The 19,954-nt window shown below is 36.2% G+C and overlaps 1 protein-coding gene across 1 annotated transcript in view; it reads left to right on the forward strand.

Moving 5' to 3' along the window:
• Positions 1 to 19,954, forward strand: part of Fbn2 (fibrillin 2) — a 228,018-nt gene that overhangs the window by 78,427 nt on the left and 129,637 nt on the right. Inside the window, 1 exon segment of the mRNA XM_047555526.1 lies at positions 1,880 to 2,005. Within this exon segment, the coding sequence (XP_047411482.1) occupies positions 1,880 to 2,005 (126 nt within the window).

Genomic DNA, 19,954 nt, shown 5'->3' on the forward strand with positions numbered 1-19,954 from the left:
GAAACCTCCCAGTGTTCAGTAGCCTGATGCATGAGAGGTACCTGACAGTGAGCTTCAAGCCTCCAGCAGGCGTCTCAGGATGGGTTTTGCCCCACCTAAAGATCGGAGCTACGGCTTCCAGGATTATCCAAGATGGCCACTCTGGCTTTGAAATATGTTGGCAAATGGGGAGCTGCAGCTCAGGGGTGGACGTGGTCAGCTGGAGGTCCTGGAGGCGGGATGCGGCCGGTCCAGCAGGGGTCCTGGAGGTCCGGTGTGTTTGGTGTGTTTGTGGGATCCTGGATGCCGGGTCTGATCAGTCTGCCCAGGGTCCTGGTGATAGGGTTCAGTCAGTTGGTGTGGGGGTCCTGGCGGCAGGGAACAGTCAGTCGATGTGAGGGCCCCAGAGGCAGGGAGTGATCAGTCGGGCGGAGGTATCCTGGAGGTGGGTCTCAGTCAGTCCGACCAGGGGTCCTACGGGGCCTGGCTGTTGTCTCAAAATGGCGGCAGCCACATGTAATCAAACCTGCAGGTACTGTAACAGTGAACTTCCAGGCAACAGCAGGCAGCTGGTGCTCCACTGGCGGTCGGCGATCAGTTTGCTGACTATTGTCGGACGATTGGGAGGTGAACCTCGTGCACTGGGTGATAGATAGGTGTAAGGCAGGCGATGGACAGGAGAGAGGCAGGCAGATGGCGGATGATAGACGCCTGACAGTGAGCAATCTGCACTCAAAAAAGGCGTCGATATGCTGGCAGACTGCAGGTCATCACAGCAGACAAATGGGGTAAACACCAGGGGATCAATAAGCAGCAAAAACTGCCTCACCGAGAAACAGATATACTCTGCTTGAAACTGGAGTTACGGAGTGACAAGGAACGCAGTCTCCCTCTAGTCCGCCATCTTGGATCTCCTTTTTTTTGTTTTTTACAGACTGCATTTTGATTCATTGTACACAAATGGGGTACATCATTTCATTTCTATGGTTGTACATGATGTAGATTCATACCAGTCATGTAATCATACTATAACAATGTTTAAGGGATATAAACATTCAACTTTCAGATGAGGACATAAAAAATCTAATAAGCCACTAACAAAAACTAGTAAACAGAGAAACTACTAAAAATAATGATAATATCATCCCTTTACAATTGTTAGCTAAAAAAAATTATTATACTGGATACTAATATCATTTGCTGACAGCAAAAAGGAAACCGAGGAATAGTCACAAACAGAAGAGGGGCATAGACTGCTTCTGCATTCTGAAGAACCATTCTTATGGACACTATTCTTAGTTGGTACACATATACCCGATGATCCAGTAATTCTGCTCTACATCTACAGCAAAGAGATAGTCTCTGGGTCTTCAAAGTCTGTGGTCAGTTCAACTCCATAATGAAACAGTGAGGAGCCAGCCATGATGGTGCTCACTGGTAGCCCAGGAGGATTACAAGGGAGGCTGAAGCAAGAGGAACACCAAGTTTGAGGTCAGGCTGGAAAACACAGTGAGACTCCATCACAAGAAACCAAAACCAAAACAAAACAAAGCAAACAGTGAGGACATTTGTTGTATAATGTGCTGAGGTGCTGAGAAGTTAAAAGTGCCCCTCACAGGAGAATGAAAACATTAAGAAGTGTTCTGTAAAAAACAAGCAACAGATTGTCCACATAACAACACAGATGGACCTTAAAATCTCCAAAGAAAAATAAACAAAATAAGACCTATAACATAATACCTCTTACATAAATTAAACATACATACATTATCTCTTTACATACCTATCCCTTTACCCCATTCTCTTAAGAACAACTGAGTTTCTTTTATACACCAAAGAACTATGTATAGATATTCTGAAAACCAGTGGTGTCTATGTTCAAAATATTTTCTTCCTGCAGATGTTGATGAATGCCAGGCCATTCCAGGAATATGCCAGGGAGGAAATTGCATCAATACAGTGGGCTCTTTCGAATGCAGATGCCCTGCTGGTCACAAGCAGAGTGAAACAACTCAGAAATGTGAAGGTGAGTGTCTCCCCTTCAGGGAATAAGCCTTGTTGTTGAATTCTAATGCAAGAAAAATATGAATTGGAATTTTGAAGACTGATGATCTCAATCATATTCTTTATTTTAGTATGGATATATGGGTATGATGTACAGTATTTTGGTTTTGGTGTGTGTACCATAGCCTTAAAGGGTTTGATTTGGAAAGAGCCAATGAATGTTTTGCATCTAGGTTGTTATCTCAGCTGCTGTACTGTAGTGGGAATGGGAGTAATTCCTCCATTTGTAGTTTTCCTTAATGAAGATGTTTAACTTTCACTTAGAAAATTTTGCCAGAAATTAAAATTGGGTAAAACTTGGTCCAAGTGAAATATAGCATCATGTGTAAAGTGATTTTAGTAGTTGGCACTGTATCATGTATTACAAAATAAAATCTTATAATGTCCAATATTGATATGGTTGCTTGACTGTCCATCAAATTAAAAAGCATAATTAACTTAGGAAGGACTTGGAAATTACTATGCATGAGAGAATAGCTTGTTCAAATAGATATAAATTAGTAATTTTCTGGAATGCAAATATGGATTAAGATATCAAAAGGTAAGTTCTGCCAGCATTCTTCAAGTAAAATAAATTCACTTGTTATATTTGGATATTTAGAATAGTTTTGATGCTTCTAGCAGCATTGAGTACTTTTCAGTTATTATACTACCTAAATCAATTTACTTCTTTCAAGTTAGTTTTCTGAAAACAAACTGAAGTATATCCTTATTTTCTTATGACATAAGTACTCTTGTGAACTTAATTTTTTCCCCCTTTCTAAAAGGCAAGTGTTTGGAGTTATTTTTTATTGCTTAGCTATAGAGTTCTTCCCATCCCATCTCCGTAAAAAAAATGGGAAAGGCAAAAATCCAGAGTTTATTATGCAAGATAAACCGGAGTGTGAACTATATCATTAGAGGGAGGGTTTGAGGGGCATCATATACATTCTATTGCTTCAGTACTAGGAGTTATAATCCTGTGGACCCATGGGATATGTATTATCCTATATATTCCAAATGCTCCAGTTCATTTATTGTCATTTCCAAATTGATATTTATAGTTGTATATATTTTATATCATTACAGGTTAATTTCATGTTCCACATTACAAAAAAAGGGTGATATTAATGTAGTTGATCAAATAAATCATCTCTGAAACTCCTTGCAAGAATGCCTAAATTGTTTGTTCTACCCCAGTACAATGTTGATCATTAAGGTCTACCTATAATTGAAAGGTTAAGAAAAATATTTGGAAGATGGGGGAAATGATGGGAATTACCTGAATTAACACACAAGAATTGAACCAGAAATTCAGGGATCTGCAGAAAATGTGCTGCCATTTCCTTGCTTTTTCTTGCTATGTTTTCTTCATCTCCTGCCTTTTTGGGGGTTGATTTTATTGCTCAACTTTTATTACTTCCCTTCCCTTTTTATTTCTCCATAATCTCCAAACTAGATCCAAGGTTGGTGTATTTAGGACCAAAAACAGTATTTGATCATAGGCGAGAAGGCATAGCCACTGACTGAGTAGTGGTTGTGACATTTCCATTACACATCCAACAATGGATTTCTTCTTAGTTGAAAATGGAATAAGCCTTTTCTACATCACATTTCATCAAAACAACATCCGGAGCCAAGCCAGAGTTTGTAGAAAGACAGTGCAACTCTTTATTCGTACTTGTCTATATTCTTTAGGAATAGGGGCTATTGATGTAATGTAGGCACCACCCAGAGCCCTGGATTCAGTCATGTCTTTCCTTACTTCCTGCCCAGGCAGCCAAGTCCATTTAACCATTGCCCAGAAAGAATTATGTGATTTAATAGTTGGAATTTGTGGGGAATAGCAGAATTGGAACAATTAGAGATTAGAATTTGAAATCAAAAGGTTTTATGAAGGCTTCATTTATATATGTCATACTTATATATGCCATATCTATTTATTTAGATATACCTTAAAAGTGGTTATTATCAACTTTATTTTGGTGCTTTTATTTTTTTCTATAAAAGAATAAATTATGTTTATGTATGAAATTAATATAATTTTAGTATATTGTATCTGTTGCTATACTTGGTGACAGCTTTTAAATGGTAGTCAGTTTATGCAGTTTGGTGACTGAAAAACTATTGCCATAAATTTAAAGTTACTGCAGGGTGCAGCAGTGCACACCTGTAATCCCAGGAATTCAGGAGGCTGAGGTAGGATTACAACAAGGCCAGCCCGGGTCCCTTAATGAGACCCTCAGCAATTTAGAGTCTGTCTCAAAAAATACAAAGGACTAAGAATGTAAATCAGTAGTAAAGCAGCCTATGATGAGTCACCAGTACCAAAATAAATAAATTTAAAATGTAATGCTTGCTCTGAATAAAATATAACTGTAGCAATGACTTTTGACTGACAAAGTATAAGGCATTTTAATTTCTTTTGTGAATTATGATGTGAATACAAAATATACTATTATTGGAAGAGCCATTTTAAAATGATGCCTTTCCTACTTTTACTATGGTACATTTCATATGTTGTTCATACAGAAATGAACATCTCTAAAAAAAATGTTTTTCATCTTTAAATTAGTACATCTGTTCAAAACTAAAAAAGATCACTGTAGCATTTGGGATCTGAGTGACTAGGAAGAAGGTATTCTTTTTTTTTTTTTTTTTTTGGAAATGGTATTCTTAATAAGAAATTGCAAGTTAGCTTATTGATTTATTTTCTACTAGTGCATGATAGTTATACATAATATTTGGGTTCATTTTGACATAATTATACAATCATGGAATATAATTTTCTTCAATTCAGTCCCCAGCACTTACCATTTCCCCCACTCCTTCCTCCCACTCCTGTTCCCCTTCCTCTGTTCTACTGGTCTTTCTTCTCTGTATTTATAGTTTTTTAAGAGTTATGTTATTGATATCTCATGTGTTCTTGTTGACTGTTCCACTCCAATCCTTGAATAAGATCCTTGAGGAAAGAGACTGTCTCGTTTAGTGTTGTATTCCAGTGCCTAGAACAGCATACAGTACGCAGTAGACTCTTTACAAATACATGGTGATTAATTGGGAATAGCATGTAAATAAGTTAATTTATTTGTCTTGGGTAGAATATCCACAAGGAAGGCAAATGTGGGCCAAGGAATAAAATTGTATTTGCAAAGAGGATAATGGGCTTCAGCAAAGGAATTTTTCCTTCATCTGGCCATTTTTTCATTTTCTTAAGAATTTTGTTTTGCTCTGGCTGCCATTGAGAAACCCAAGAGCATAAATGTGAAATGCAGTTTGGCGTTTTTAGATCTTCTTGTCAGTATCCCTTTTGGTGACCTGTAGATACTCTTTCTAAAAGAATAACTGTCCCCTGCTCATTGATCGGGGTGTCTTTTTAACTGAAATATTACGGTGAAAGGCTTGGTCTGCTGAAAATTTGTTTGAGCATATATTGTTTATTTTAAATTTTTAAGAAATGACGCGGGTGGCATTCATCTTCTAATTGATACCTGTCCTGAGGGCTTACTGTATTCTGTGTCATTTGTCTGGTAGATTCTCCTATAAGACCATTTCCCTCCATGGTCAGGTGTAGACTACTGTGCAAGCTGTAAATCTGAGACCAAAGCTGAAAGTAGTATACACCCCCCACATCTGTCTGTCTGTGTGTGTGTGTGCGTGTGTGTGTGTGTGTGTGTGTGTGTGTAGGAAAATCTGGGGGCTGCCCCTTCACTTAGGGGCCAAATTCCATAAAACCTCTTAATGATACCCACCAAAATCCTATCTCATTTCTCCTAGACTGGTTTGGTTCCAAAATTCTCATTTCCTAATTGTGTCATAACAGTTGGCAAAATGATTCTTAGTAGAATCAACCTTGTCTTCACATCCAAAGAGAAGATTACTGTACTTAGACTTAGACTTAGGCTATATATTCATTTAATCTAAATGAAGAAGAGGAAAAAAAAACATCAAAACAATATGAAACAATACTTCTGAAGACTGTCCAGCATTTTTCTCTTTGAAAAGATGTTATTTTGAAGTTTGGTCCACATGAATAAAGCACAGGTATGTGCCAGATGTCCTTCACAATCCCCTCTTCCAGACTGTACCTTCTTTGAAATTCCTTGAGCTAATTATTCTTTCCTGGCTTATATGGGAGACAGGAAGAGAGCCTCATGGTATTGGAAAATTTCCCATCAGTGGCTCTTAATCTGTCAGATAATTGTTTTAAATTTATTCTGAAGAGTCTTAAGCTTTGTTCTCCCAAGGCAGCATTTTGTTGTTTGTGATTTGTGACAAGAAGTGTATTTATTTATTTATGCTCATGAAGCTCATAAAACTTTTTGGCAGTCTCTTTTGCTACAGTTCCAACTCTGTTTTGGTAAACCAGGGAAAATAAACTTTCTATACTAAAGTGAGAAGTATTTGCTCATACTACCACTTTTGCTCATATTATCAAACATATTACTTTTAAAATAAATAATAAATACATTGTATCTCAAAGGGAAAATCACCTGTAGAAAGGGAGAGTAAAGTAAGGGGATTGTTAACATTGAAAATAGGTAAGACTTGTGAAGTTACCCATTTAAAAACTATCTTGCAAATCCTTTAAAAGGAACTTTATAACACTAGTTTGAATATATGTATTCGCTATCTCTTGAATAAGAAAACCAGTGCTACCTACCATAAACTATATTCTGTCCTTATAACAAATTATTCCTGTCTCTTACTACATTGCTTTTGACTGTTTTTCTTGCCTGACTCAGCCAGCATATTATATGCACCAGATATAAAAGCTAACATTCATCAAACACTTAGTATATTCTTCTCTTACAATCTTCACAACAGAAGATGTAAGGTCAGTTACTATCATTAACCCATCTTACAGATGGAAAAACTGAGACATGGAGATGCCAAGTAACTTTCTCAAAATTACATTGATAAGAAACGACACAGCCAGAATTCTGGTCTGCTGGATTTCACTCCAGAGCTCTTGCTCTTAGGCAGTGCTATTGAGCAAACCGTGAATAACCAGGAAACTCACACCCCAGCCGAGGATTGCATGGAGAGGGGACCTCGTGGCTATAGCAGCAGCAATAGGATGCAGTTTTGTCCTTGCCCATTGTGTGTAGTGGTCAGACCTTGGGATAGCCACACAGCCAGAATAAATCCAGTTTGATGGTCATGGCACTGGCTGTGGTGTTTCTAAACTGCCTGGTTGGAAAAGGTATTATCTCTCTTCCCTGATATTATCGACTGAAAAAAATATGGAACCTTAATCTTCAGTTCTGTTTCTTCTCCTGAGCCTTCATTTTTGGGTAAATCTTTCCGCTGGGTCGTCCTGGATGGCATGACAGGTGCATGGACTAGCAGTTTACAGACAAATCTACCACCTCTGCCCTCTACCTGATTGAGGCACTCCTACCTAGCTGGTTCAAGCCTCCTACATAACTGGTTTAAGTCATTTTGCCTAGCTGTTTTAAGTGTCCTACTTAACTGGTTTCCAGGGAGCCTTTGGGAGATTAGCCCACAAGAGCCAGTTCTTTAAAAAGTTAAACCTTTCTGAAGAGTGCTCTGCTGCCGCTCTGGCAAATGTATTGAATATTCACTTAATAGCTTTTTGTCATATTTTCTGTTCATTACAGTGAAAATTTATTCTGTACCTCTGTGCTAAACTAATCCAGTCTCTGTAACTTTAGAATTTAGTTGCAGGTTTTAAAAAACAAGAGTAAGGGGGGCTGGGGAGATAGCTCAGTTGGTAAAGTGCTTGCCTTGTAAGCACAGGGCCCTGGGTTCGATCCCCAGCACCACAAAAAAATAATAATAATAAAAAACAAGAGTAAGGGTAAGGAAGTGGAAACTGACTCAATCCCATCTTCCTTTGCTGTAGGGAGTCAATAGCAATAATCTAAAGAAATAGTTTCAAAATAATAGGACAACAGTTTTTTTTAAAAAGAATAGAAAATTAGCCCTTCTTGACACTAAAACATCTTTAAAAGCAAAATATTTAAATTACTATGGTACTAACATGTAAATAGACAGCACAAAGGCACACAGTAGAAATTCCAGTAAAAGAATGCAAATGTGTAAATATGTGGTATTTAAATCAAAAAGGGAAAAGACAGAGTATGCAGTGAGTGATGTTGAGATGACCGATGTCTTTTTTTTTTTTTTTTTTTTAATTTGGTACTGGGAATTGAACCCAGTGTGCTCAACCACTGAGCCACATCCCCAGCCCTTTTTATTTTTGAGACAGGGTCTCACTAAGTTGCTTAGGACCTCCCTAAGCTACTAAAGCTGTCCTTGAACTTTTGATCCTCCTGCCTCAGCCTCCCGTGTCACTGGGATTACAGTCATGCACCACCACACCTAACTCTAGACATAGTTTTTAAAAATCTAAACTTGGATGTATACTTCACATGTTATATCAAGGTAAGTCTTAAATGAATCAAAGATATAAACATCAATTTAAAAAGTGATGTTAAAAGTAATCATGGAAATATTTATATAGTCCTAGATCTGAGAAAGCGTATCTCAAATGTTTTCCAACCTAAAAGATATGGAGAGGAATGAATTTGTAAATTCAACTATATAAAATAAATTCTATGGCAATAAGAGAAATAAAACACTACTAGGAGAAACAAAACCTGATAAACTAGGATAAATATTTACAGCCCATAATACAAATCAGAACAGATATATCATATGTGAAAAAATTCTACAAATCAATAGGAAAATATCTAATAAAAATAATCAAGGATGTAAATGACTGATTATTGACAACAAGGGAAATACCGGGGACTACTAAATATACTAAAACATATTTATCCTACTTAGAGTAAGAAGTATAAAAACAAAATTGAGGTATCTTTCTTTACCTTTGATAAAATAGAAATTCCAATGGCAAACTATTGGGGAGGGTTTTGAACAATAGACAATATAAAACTGGGTCAGGAATATTATCTTGTCTATCAAAATTACAAATGTACCTGCCATTTAATTTCTTAGTTTTAAATCTGGGAATGTGTCCTGTCCACACTCAATGAATAAATGACAAACTTAATAAAGTTATTCTTTTGGTCCTTTTTTGTAATAACCAAATATAGTAAACAACATATATAGGATAATAGACTTACTGTGATTAAATTACAAAACATGCATACAGTGGGAAACTGTTCATCCTTTAAAAAAGATTGTGGACATTATGTATTTATGTAAAAACATGTTTGAGATATATTGTAACTTGACAAAAGTAAGTTGTAACACATTCATAAAATGATAAAAGCATGTGTGTTTTCTTGTTTATGTTTGCTCATTTATTCGTAAAATGTTCCCGTAAAAATACTAGAAAATCTGTCTAAATATCATAGAAAGTGGAAAATGGTTGATGGGGAAAGGGAGAGAAGGAGTCTCACTGAAAGCCCCAGCCTAAGTTTCTTACTTTGTATCATACAAATACATTACCAAAAGCAAAAAATTAAAGACCATCACTTAGTCAGATGAGCTGATAGTAAAAATTCTTCACATTAAAAAATGTAATTTTTATGATGTAAAGACTTATTTTTATAATGGGCAGCTGAGAATTGAGCGGCATTGAAATTTAGTGCAAATTCATTTGGGAAGTGTGTATTGAGTAGAATCCAAAATATAAATTGGATAATTTGTCAAAATACACTCTACTGTCATGTGTATCTAAAAAGAACAAATAAAAATAAATTATTTAATTAATTAATTAAAAAAAAAGAAATTGGAAGCATTTCTACCTCTATAAACCACTTGGACAGGGCTAACTAGCAGTTGTGTCCTCAAGCTGACTTTTATAGATGCCCCTTCTGTGTCTCCTAAATGGAAATGTTGCATCTAAGGATAGACCAGCAGGGTAGAGTGATGGAGACTCCAGAGGAATAGCCAGCAGCAGCCGGAGCTGACACAAAGACAAAGTTAGCATTTATCACTTCCTAGCATACTTATCAGAAATTTCCAATCTAAACATTTTTCATTTCTTCCCACAAATGACTTCCACTATTAAAACACATGTGTTAAGTAACTTAGACACCACCTGGTCAGTACTAGTCAACTGACAGCAATATTTCATGGGGAGTTCTAAAATAACATCATTCCTTTAATTTCAACCTAAACAAAATGGAAAGTTGCACACACAGTTTCCTGTGGAAGCCTAGAGGAGAAAGAGTTCTTTATTTGAGGCACAGTGGGTAATATCACCAATATGAACATGAAGACTTTGAAAAAATACATATTCAAAAAGATCATTCAACAAAAAGGAAGGCTTTGATCTATGTCATGAATCAAAATTTGAAGCATCCAGATCACATTTTAACTTTCTTTTATACAAATTTAATTTTTAAAGTTTTAACTTCCTAAACAAGAAGAAAATTGTAGAGAGAAATGACAATTTAAGTTTGTACAGTTCAGAAAGTAGGGATGGAAGGGAAGAGAGCAGGGTGCCCACAGCCCCTGATGGGACCTCATCAGGACAGTTACTCAGCTCAACCCTAAAGGTTATGTCTTTGTCAGCGACTCATTGAAGATGTCTTGTGCACCTTCAGAGTAGGCACAAGAGTGGTGTGTTTTTTGACTGAGGTTTTCATGCACATTATATAAGATAAAGCATTTGACACTAGATATTTGTTAGAGAGGCAAGGATGCCATAGAAAAAAATGAGAGTCCTTACATATCATTTCAATGAGGAAACTTAGTAGTTTCCAATTAATAATTTTTTAAAAAACTAACAAAAAAATTGCATAACAAGATTCACCTGTAGGAGAATATATTTGCCTTTTCTGATAAAAAGTATTAACAGGTAATGACAAATTATCTGTCATTGTTGAGGGAAAGTAGAACTAGGGATTTAAGATTATCCATTAATTCCTGACTGGTCTCAGCCTGTTTTTACTCCTCCTGCCCCAGTTCCACACAAATTACAGCAAGGGACATTTGAGACACAGAGGACTTGATTTATTTAGCATAAGACAGTGGTCAGGAAATTGCACTTTACTGGATTCAGGAAAATTTTCCCAAATGTTGGGAAGCAGTGCTGTTTCCCCAGTGCCATTGTATGTTTAAATCCTTTTTTAAAAAATACGAAAAAAAAAAAAGCATGGTAAAGTAATTCACATGATTCTTGCAATTCAGTTTCTGCTGAAGATCACTGGAAAAATTGAGAGCCTCCAAAACACCTTTCTCAGAGAAATAAAACTAGGTGGTGTTAATGATAGAAAAACGTATTCCATCCTGGAATGAAAGGATCAGATGAACATTTTGAACTTTGCTTCAAGGAGGTAAAGAAAAGATATGAACTGAAATGTGTCTCCTCTGCTTCCTGAATAATGGCTTCATTTTGCTTCCTATGTAATTATTCACTAAATTTTAATTTTGTTTGCTAAATAATTGCAGTTTCATAGTGAACAAAAAACTAGTACAGGCCAAATAAAATAACAAAATAAATTGCTAATATCTGTGTGTAGAGTTTATATATATAGTTTTTATAGTATTGATGTTTAAATATATAAATAAATATATATACACATATATATAGACAAATATATATGTAGATATATACTTAAATATCTACATATATATTAGATATATATATACCTAATATATGTAATATATAATATCTACATATATGATATATATTATAATATATGATATATTATATAATATATTATATATCTAATATCTACATATATATAAAGATATATAGATATATCTTTAGCTTCTCTTGACAACAAAAGAAAAGAAAGAAAGAGAGGGAAAAGAGAAAAAAGAGAGATGGGAGGGGCTGTCTCACAAATTACCATCGCTCAGTGCCTGAAGGAAATTAGTCTGCACTAAAGAAATATCCTGTTGTAGTCAAGTAAAAATGCAACGAAACTGGAAATATAATACCTCGATCTAGGATCACATTTCTTGCACGTATGGTCACTTACTGGCCTTAAATGTGCTTCATTCACCACCAGGCATTGAGAACTCTGTGAAGGTCTGTGGGGAGTTGTGTGGGCTACTGATTTACTCTGACGCAGTCTTAGGAGTGTGCTAGGGGCCTCTGTGGTTGTCTACTTAAGTCTAGAAGACACCAATTTTAAATAGCCCTAATTGCAGATGATACAAAGTTAAGATAAACAAATAAGTTCCATTATAGTGGGAGAAAGTTTTTTAAACGTCATATAGATATCAATTAAATGAGTTACTGTGTTTTTATATAAGCTTCAGTTATCCTACAGGGCTGTGGTTTCATATTTCACATGTTAACATGTCTTTTTTGGTTTAATTATGAAAACTGTCCAAGGCTTATTTTTTCCCAATCTAGCAGTAGCACATATAGGACAAATGAAAGGCCAGGCTGCAGCAATGTTTATGGTGACTGAAATTCTGGTGAGTGGCAAAGAAGAATTTGGGCACTATTTACCCACAGCTGTATGCTGTCATATTAAGTTTAGTAGGGCTTAATTTAACTACCTATAGCTGATCTAATCTGAAGCATAAACGTATTTTTCAGCTATAGTCTCATCTTATGAATTCTTGGAAATGCTACCAACATTGTAGCATTACAAATGTTAAGATAATTCCCCTCTTCCACTAGTGCATAAATACCTTGAAAGTTCTATGACACAGAAGTGAAACAACTTTTCATTTTATTCTCATCTGTATTAAAAATTGCAGTAAAATCTATTTTGTATCCAAATCATTATTATGTGGTAATTACAAGAAATCTTATGAAAGAAAGGATCATAAAACTGATATATCCTTTAGTGCTTCAGTTTCACCTAAGATTTGCACAAGGATCTCCTTTTTACAGTCGTCTGTTGGCTTCCTTTTAGAAGGTGGTTTCCTGAGTGAAGTCTGAATCTTCCTTGTGAAAATTTTCACTTAAGTGCTGATCTTTAGGATTCATGTCTTGGAAGTGAAATGAACTCTCGAGATCCTTGTGAGCACTTTAAGTGCAGGCCCCTCTAGGTCAGAACAAGGTAGTAAATAATTTGGGCTTTCTACATTGTCTTTATCACAGACAGGTTCTGCCCACTGTAGTGCAGAACCCACCATAGACAATATGTGAACAAATGAGTGAGGACGTGTTCCAGTAAAACGTCTAAGAATTGATCAATGGGCTATAGTTTGCTAATCCTTGCTCATGGTTTCCATTATTCTTACCCTATATTTTCAGTTGCGTCACCTCAGTCTAATCCTACTGCAGTTTTCTTAGTGACTGGCTAGAGATCCATGAGCAAACAACTTTCAATAATTTATAACCCATTCAAGTGTTTTAAGGCAAAACACTTAACTAGTGTATCAAAACTGTGTGTGTATGGTATTCCTGAAACTATTGATTAGAACAAAATTTATATTAAAATAAAGCAATGAATACATGTATAGAAGTGTATCGTAAAAAGTAATATAGATGATTCAAAAATTTATCAGCAAGGAGGAAGGCATAGTTCTTAAATGACTGGATTTTAGGAAATGACATTGTAAAATTTACTATTACTATAGTCATTATTATTTTTAGATAGCTACTCAGCTTCTAAATATAAGTGTTGCCAGACAGGACCTCAGGATTCCTGTTATGTTTGATAGAAATCTCCAAAGGGAAGGGAATGGCCTATGAAGATCATAAAAAATTAAGCTCTATTATTCTTTCTAGGTCTCCTTTCTTATCTCCACTTATTACTTCCTATTCTTTCTACTCATATTATTGCTCTTCTTAATCTTCTCTATCATTATCTAGACTGCCATTTGAACCCTGGTTATTCCCGAATTTCAAAGACAGGAAACACTCTAAACAACATTAATATTGTTCCAGGCTGCCTATCTGTATACTGTTTGGGGCATGAGTCAACATGGCACTTGAAAAGAAAAGATACTCATGCTATCACAATTAATACTGTATTCTTAAAATATAATTTTGCAAGTGAAACAAAAGTATAACAAATTCTTTTCGAAACTACCACTCTAGGCTTAGACGTAAACAAATTCTGTTTTCAACATAAAGACAAAAAGGAAAGAGCTTTGAATTCAACATGATGCTTAAAAGGTGAATATAACACATGATAAAGAAGTAAACTGAGTATAACGAATAAGACTCACTTTAAAAATGAAATAGTAAATGTACTCTGATAAAACATAAGAGAATTCTTTTGTATTAAAAACCCAGAATTCATAAAGAAAATAATTGATATGTTTAACTACATAAAAGTCAGTTTGAAAATGTCGGTATGATGATGCACTCCTGTGATCCCAGCAACTTACGAGGCTGAGGCAGGAAGATCACAAGTTTAAGGCCAGTCTCAGCAACATAGCAAGGCCCTAAACAATCTAGCAAAACCCTACCTCAAAATAAAAAATGAAAAATGAAGGGGGGATGAGGATATGGATCTGTGGTAATGTGCCCCTGGGTTTAATACCTAGTACCAAAAAAAAAAGGAGGAGGAAGGGAAGGGGAGTGGGAGGAAAAGATAGGGGAGGAGGAGGAGACGGGGGAGGAGGAGGAGGAAAGAAAAAAGTCTTTGGAAGACAAAAATGAAAAGAAAAAAAAGGAAAACTTCTAAATATGTTCTACATGGCAAAGATATCAAAAACAATATCAAAAGAAAAATGTGAAAAAGCAAAAAATATTTGCCGTGCATATTAAAGCAAAGGATAAAATAAGGAACCCTTAGAAATTAATTTTTTAAAAAGGCTAACAGGAGAAAAACAGTGGAAATGTTTTAGTAGATAGTTCAAAGAAGGAATTTGAAGAAAAATGTTTTAAATGATATTTGGGAAGAAATGCCATAGTTGCTTTCTTGTTTTGTTGCATTTTAAGCATGGCAGATTGGAAGTCCTTAAAGATGTTTGGCAATAGAAAACATTTGAAGCTTGCTAAAAAAATATATATTCTTGTCCAATACTTTAGTAAAACCATACTGTGAAAATTTAGTTGGAGGCTTAGTAAATTAATTCAATGTAATAAACTCACAGGATACAGCTATTTGCAAATTAGATTATCATAAGTTTTCTTCCCATATGGAATCCTTTTCTTAATTTATGGTTATAGGAAAAAAAATTTTTTTATAATTAACCAGTAAAGAAAAATAGGAAGTGTAACATTTTTATGTGTACTTAAAATTTGATTTAAAATATTTGTTTTTCTTGTCTTCAGAATGGAATATAGCTACTTTTAATCAAACTTCTTTCAGAGTATAATATTGTATCATATAAATCCTGTGTACTAGTGCATATAGACACTTTATTTGGTCGCAGCTAGCTAATCGTTAGTATTTCTACCTGAAATCAAGAAAGTATGTGGTTCTTATGGATAGGTCATATTCCAGAATCTATTCCTCTTTAAGAAGATAATTTGTGATTGTGTTGTTCATTTAGGAATGTTTCTATACTGTTTGTACTGCTATCTTTATCATCTGCGTAACCAATGAGGAATAGGTATAGAAGAGAAGAAGAAGAGAAGAGAAGAGAAGAGAAGAGAAGAAGGGGAGAAGGAAGGAGAAGATTGTTCTGTCTTCAGTGACCTATTACTGCCAGGCTGTGTAGAAAGATGATCCTCAAAGAATTACATTATAGATCAGGTAGAGGAGATACTCCTAGGATCATTGGTGAGAGGTGAGCACTCTCAGCAATGGGAGGTTTCCTAAAATTATAAATAATACAGATTTGGGTCCTGCCACACAAGATACCACTGATGCCAGAATCATTCAGAAATATACTTATTGAGTTCCTGACATGCTTCTAGACCATCAGGATAGAGCAATGAACAAAACAAAACAAAATCCTTGCTCTCGTGAAGACTACTTTATAGAGACAAGGGAAAATGAACTGGTAAAATTTATGCTATGTCAGAAGTGATAAAACTATCGGAAAAACAAATCAGGGTGAGAGCCTATAAAAGGCTGATAGGGGTGTGAAATTATAAATTGGCCACCAAGGAAAGTCATTGATATGGTGCTATTCAAATGAAGAACTGAAGGAGGTGAAAGAATAAACTCTCTGGGGAGAGAATTCCAGACCTGGGCCAGCAAGTGCAATCATCCTTAGGCAGAGACATGCCTGAGGCATTGAGGAGACATTAGGGTGTCTATGGGACTGGAGCAGAGTGGTGAGGAGACTAAGAGATGGATTTGGAGATGTGGCCTGGGGGCAGGTCTTGTGGGTTTTGCAGGACATGTAAGTACTTTGGGCTTTAATTTGAGCTCTCAGGGTGGGAGCCATTGGAGGTTTTGAACAGTGGAGTGAAGTATTCTTATCTTCCTTGTAAAAGATTTTCTCTAGCTGTTGAGTGGTATAAAGATAACCAGTGGTCATATGTGGAAGCATGGAGACCAATTAGCAGGATGCTACAGTGATCCACATGAGATCTGATGGAACCACAGAGATCTGGGACCACAGAGTTTTCCATAAAAGTGATGAGAAGTGGTTGAATTTTGAAGGTTGAACCAGCAGAATTTGTTGACAGATCAGTTGTGGGGAAGAGAGGAAAAGAAATAGTGATTTCAAAGTTTTTGGAACCAGAAGATTGAAGTTGCAATTAGCTGAGATAGAGAACATCTGCAGGCAGAACATACCTGAGGAGAGTAATCAGGAGCCCACTTACAGGTAGTTAATTTGCAACACCTATTAAGCAATCAGGTAGACATTTGTAGTTGTATGTTTGACTCAAGTTCAAGAACAAGGTCAAGGATAGCAATAAATATTTAGGAGTCTACAGCTTATAGTTGATATTTAAAGCCTTGAGGCTAGATAAGATCAACTAAGGGAGCCATTTGACAGAGAAGTTCGAATGTTCAGCCTTAGAACATATCATTTAGAGGTCCAGGAGATGAAAAAGAACCAGCAAAGGAGAAAAAGAAAAAGTCCATGGCATTACAACTCAACCAACCTAGTAAAATCTTTGTTATTAGTCCTGTGCTCTCCCCTCCCCACTGCAACCGTAGAGGTGCTCATAGTATCTGCTAGCTAGGGAGGAAGAAAGAGGAAAGAAGTCAGCCATTCCCCTCCTTCACTGGAGCCATCCATGCCTGAAGGAGGCCCTGCTGAATGGCAGCTTTGGGATTGTTGGATTTGAGTGGGTCTTCTCTTCATCTGAAAGCGATGGGAAAATCTATGGGAATTTTCTAAGATTTCCTAGGCTCAGGAAAGAACTGGTCAAGAGAGAACGTGTGAAAGAGCAGTGGGAGAATAATAAAGTTGCTTTCTGTTTGCACCCTGGCAGTTTCAGCTACCTATCACCATACAGTCCCTTGGTTAATCTGAAATGATTGAGAACATTTCTACCTCATGATTTATAGTGCTAAGTCCACAGGCAAAAGTTTCACTTTTGCATAAAACATCAAATAGGAGGTCTGAGTAATTTAAAGAACAAGACATTTAAAAAAATAAGAAAAAATAAGAAAAAAAAAAAAAGAGCAGAGAATTCCAAATATGACAGGTCTTCAGTTTCAGTGAAGATCCCTGAGGTGTGTTAGTGCTCATGAGACCTGTGTAGAGGACTTAGTTACAGATAAGCAACAACCGTGCTATACCCTAAAGCAACTATTCATTATGTAGGGCAAATATGTCTATAGTAGCCCATTTCAAGTCCTAATGAAGGTTATCTTGATGAGCTTCACTCACAGAATGAGTAGTCTATCCCATCAGCCATTCTGAGTTTATTTATTTATTTATTGTAGAGAATGCTAGTAAATGGCTCTTGGGTTGATGTGGGTCCATCACCTCCTTGAGAATATCCAAGTGTTTAATGGAATATGGGACAGATTTCTTTTTCACTTGAAGCCATTTATTTAGAAGATACAAAATAAATGACTTTTTAATGCAACATTCAAATATTGATAAAATATCAAGGCCTCTTAAATTAATTTTCTTACTGAATTATGCTAAAATGCATTTAAAAATCCTCAAGGTTTTATGTTTATACTTTAATGTACTGATGCTTAATGAGAAAAATGGAACAAAAAGTACGAAATTTTTGCAACTTTGCCAACTTCAAATGGTTATAGTAAGTTTAACTTTGAAATTTCCTGACTTTCATGTTGCTGAAACTTTACATTTTACCCAACATTAAGGGAGACTTTCAATTTACTTTTTCTATATTTATTTAAAATTTTTAAGGCAATTATGACAGGCAGGAAGCAGTGGAGAAAAGATTCTGAAAGACGTGGTTTTAACAGCTTCACTCAGTTATTAGAAGTATCCTCCTACAAAAGCTTAGCATCAACCATGTTGTCTTCAGTATTTTAGAATTTGTAAATAATTTAGTCTTGCTTGTCTTGACAGTCTGTGTTCTAAGTTTAAAGTTTGTCTTCACATGTCCTAAATTTGGATTAACAAAGGATACCAAAATGTTCGCACCCTGAGTAAAACACATAGATGGCGCTAGGGTACAGGAAGGGGAACAGAAAGAAAAACTACTGCTGGTTATTGGCTATGCTTCCCAAAAAATATCATTTTGGGATGCGGACCTAAAATGGCAGCCCATGTTATTTGACCATGTTATCAGTGACTTTTATGTATTTTGAAGTGGAAATAGTTTTTCAACTGTTGTAATGTTTAAAAGCACCGTGATGGAACTGCCTCTTGCCGCCATTACTTCATGCCTGAGTTACTCCAAATTAGTGTTTAGAAAGATGCGGTATTGATTTCAGGCCAAAAGGGAACCATTCATTATATTGCTACAGTAGTAACCCTTTAAAAAATGGAATTATTCAGCCTAACTAGACAAAAGCCTTAATTAAAAGGTTCCTTCAGTGCCCACTAATGTTAACATACAGAGACTATTTTAAATGTTACTTCCCTAGACAGATAACAATAGAAAAGAGGGACCAAGAAAGAACATACAATCATACTATAGTAAAACCCTGAAATGACACCAAAATCTTGATATAACATGACAGAATCCAGGCTCCCATCCTCCGTACAGCTTCCTAAAATACATTCTTCCCTTTCCATCATCTCTTTGAGTGACTAATCTCACTCTTCCTCTTCATATCAAACTGTGACATTGACGATAGTCTTTTACTTCTTTCTTCTGATTTACTTCAGAGCCCACTGTAATCTAGGGAATATCTTCACAGTGAAGTGAAACTAATTTCATTCAAATCACTAGGAAGACTGTGTCATCAGCTTTTTCAATGCTGTGACCAAAGACCTGACAAGAAAAATTTTAGAACAGAAAAAGTTTATTTGGGGCTCATGGTTTCAGAGTTCTCAGTTCATAGAGAGCCGATTTTATTGCTCTGTGCCTGAGATGAGGCAAAACATAGCAACAGAAGGGTATGACAGAGGAACACAGCTCAGAGCATTGCACCAGGAAACAGAGAGACTGTGAACCCAACAAAAAATATACCCCAAAGGCACACCCCCAATGACCCACCTCCTCCAGCACCACCCTGCCTGTACCAGCCTATAGTTACCATCCAGTTAATCCCCATCAGTGGGTTAATGCACTAATTAGGGTAAGACTCATAACTCAAATCATTTCACCTCTGAACTTTCTCAATTGTCTCACTCATGAGCTTTTGGGGGTCACCTCATACCAAAACCATAAAAAGGACCTTTCTTATTCCTAATCTTGCCTAACATCCCTGCAGTCTATCATCGTCCCTGTGCAGTTGGCTCCCCAAAATGGAAGACATCTCTCCCCCGAGTCTCCTGCCTTTGTATACAGCCGCTTGCCTGGCAATTACACTGTAAACACCCATGATTATCTCAGCATGCATACACAGGCTGAGTTCCTGGTTCTACTACACTCACTCCATGAGTGCCTTACCATCTTTTCTCATGCTTTACAGTGCAGTGAATTCTTTGCCTGGTCTTTGTGCAGCCTCTTTCTTCTGCCTGGAAATCAGTATTACATTTCATTTTCCTGGTTTGTTGTAAGCCTGTTTATCTGTTTCAGTTTAACTGTCACTTTGCCTTGGAAGTCCTTCCTGGCCCTCTTCCCCTT

The sequence above is a fragment of the Sciurus carolinensis genome, chromosome 6 (genome assembly GCF_902686445.1).
Source record: "Sciurus carolinensis chromosome 6, mSciCar1.2, whole genome shotgun sequence".
Classification (NCBI taxonomy): Eukaryota; Metazoa; Chordata; class Mammalia; order Rodentia; family Sciuridae; genus Sciurus; species Sciurus carolinensis.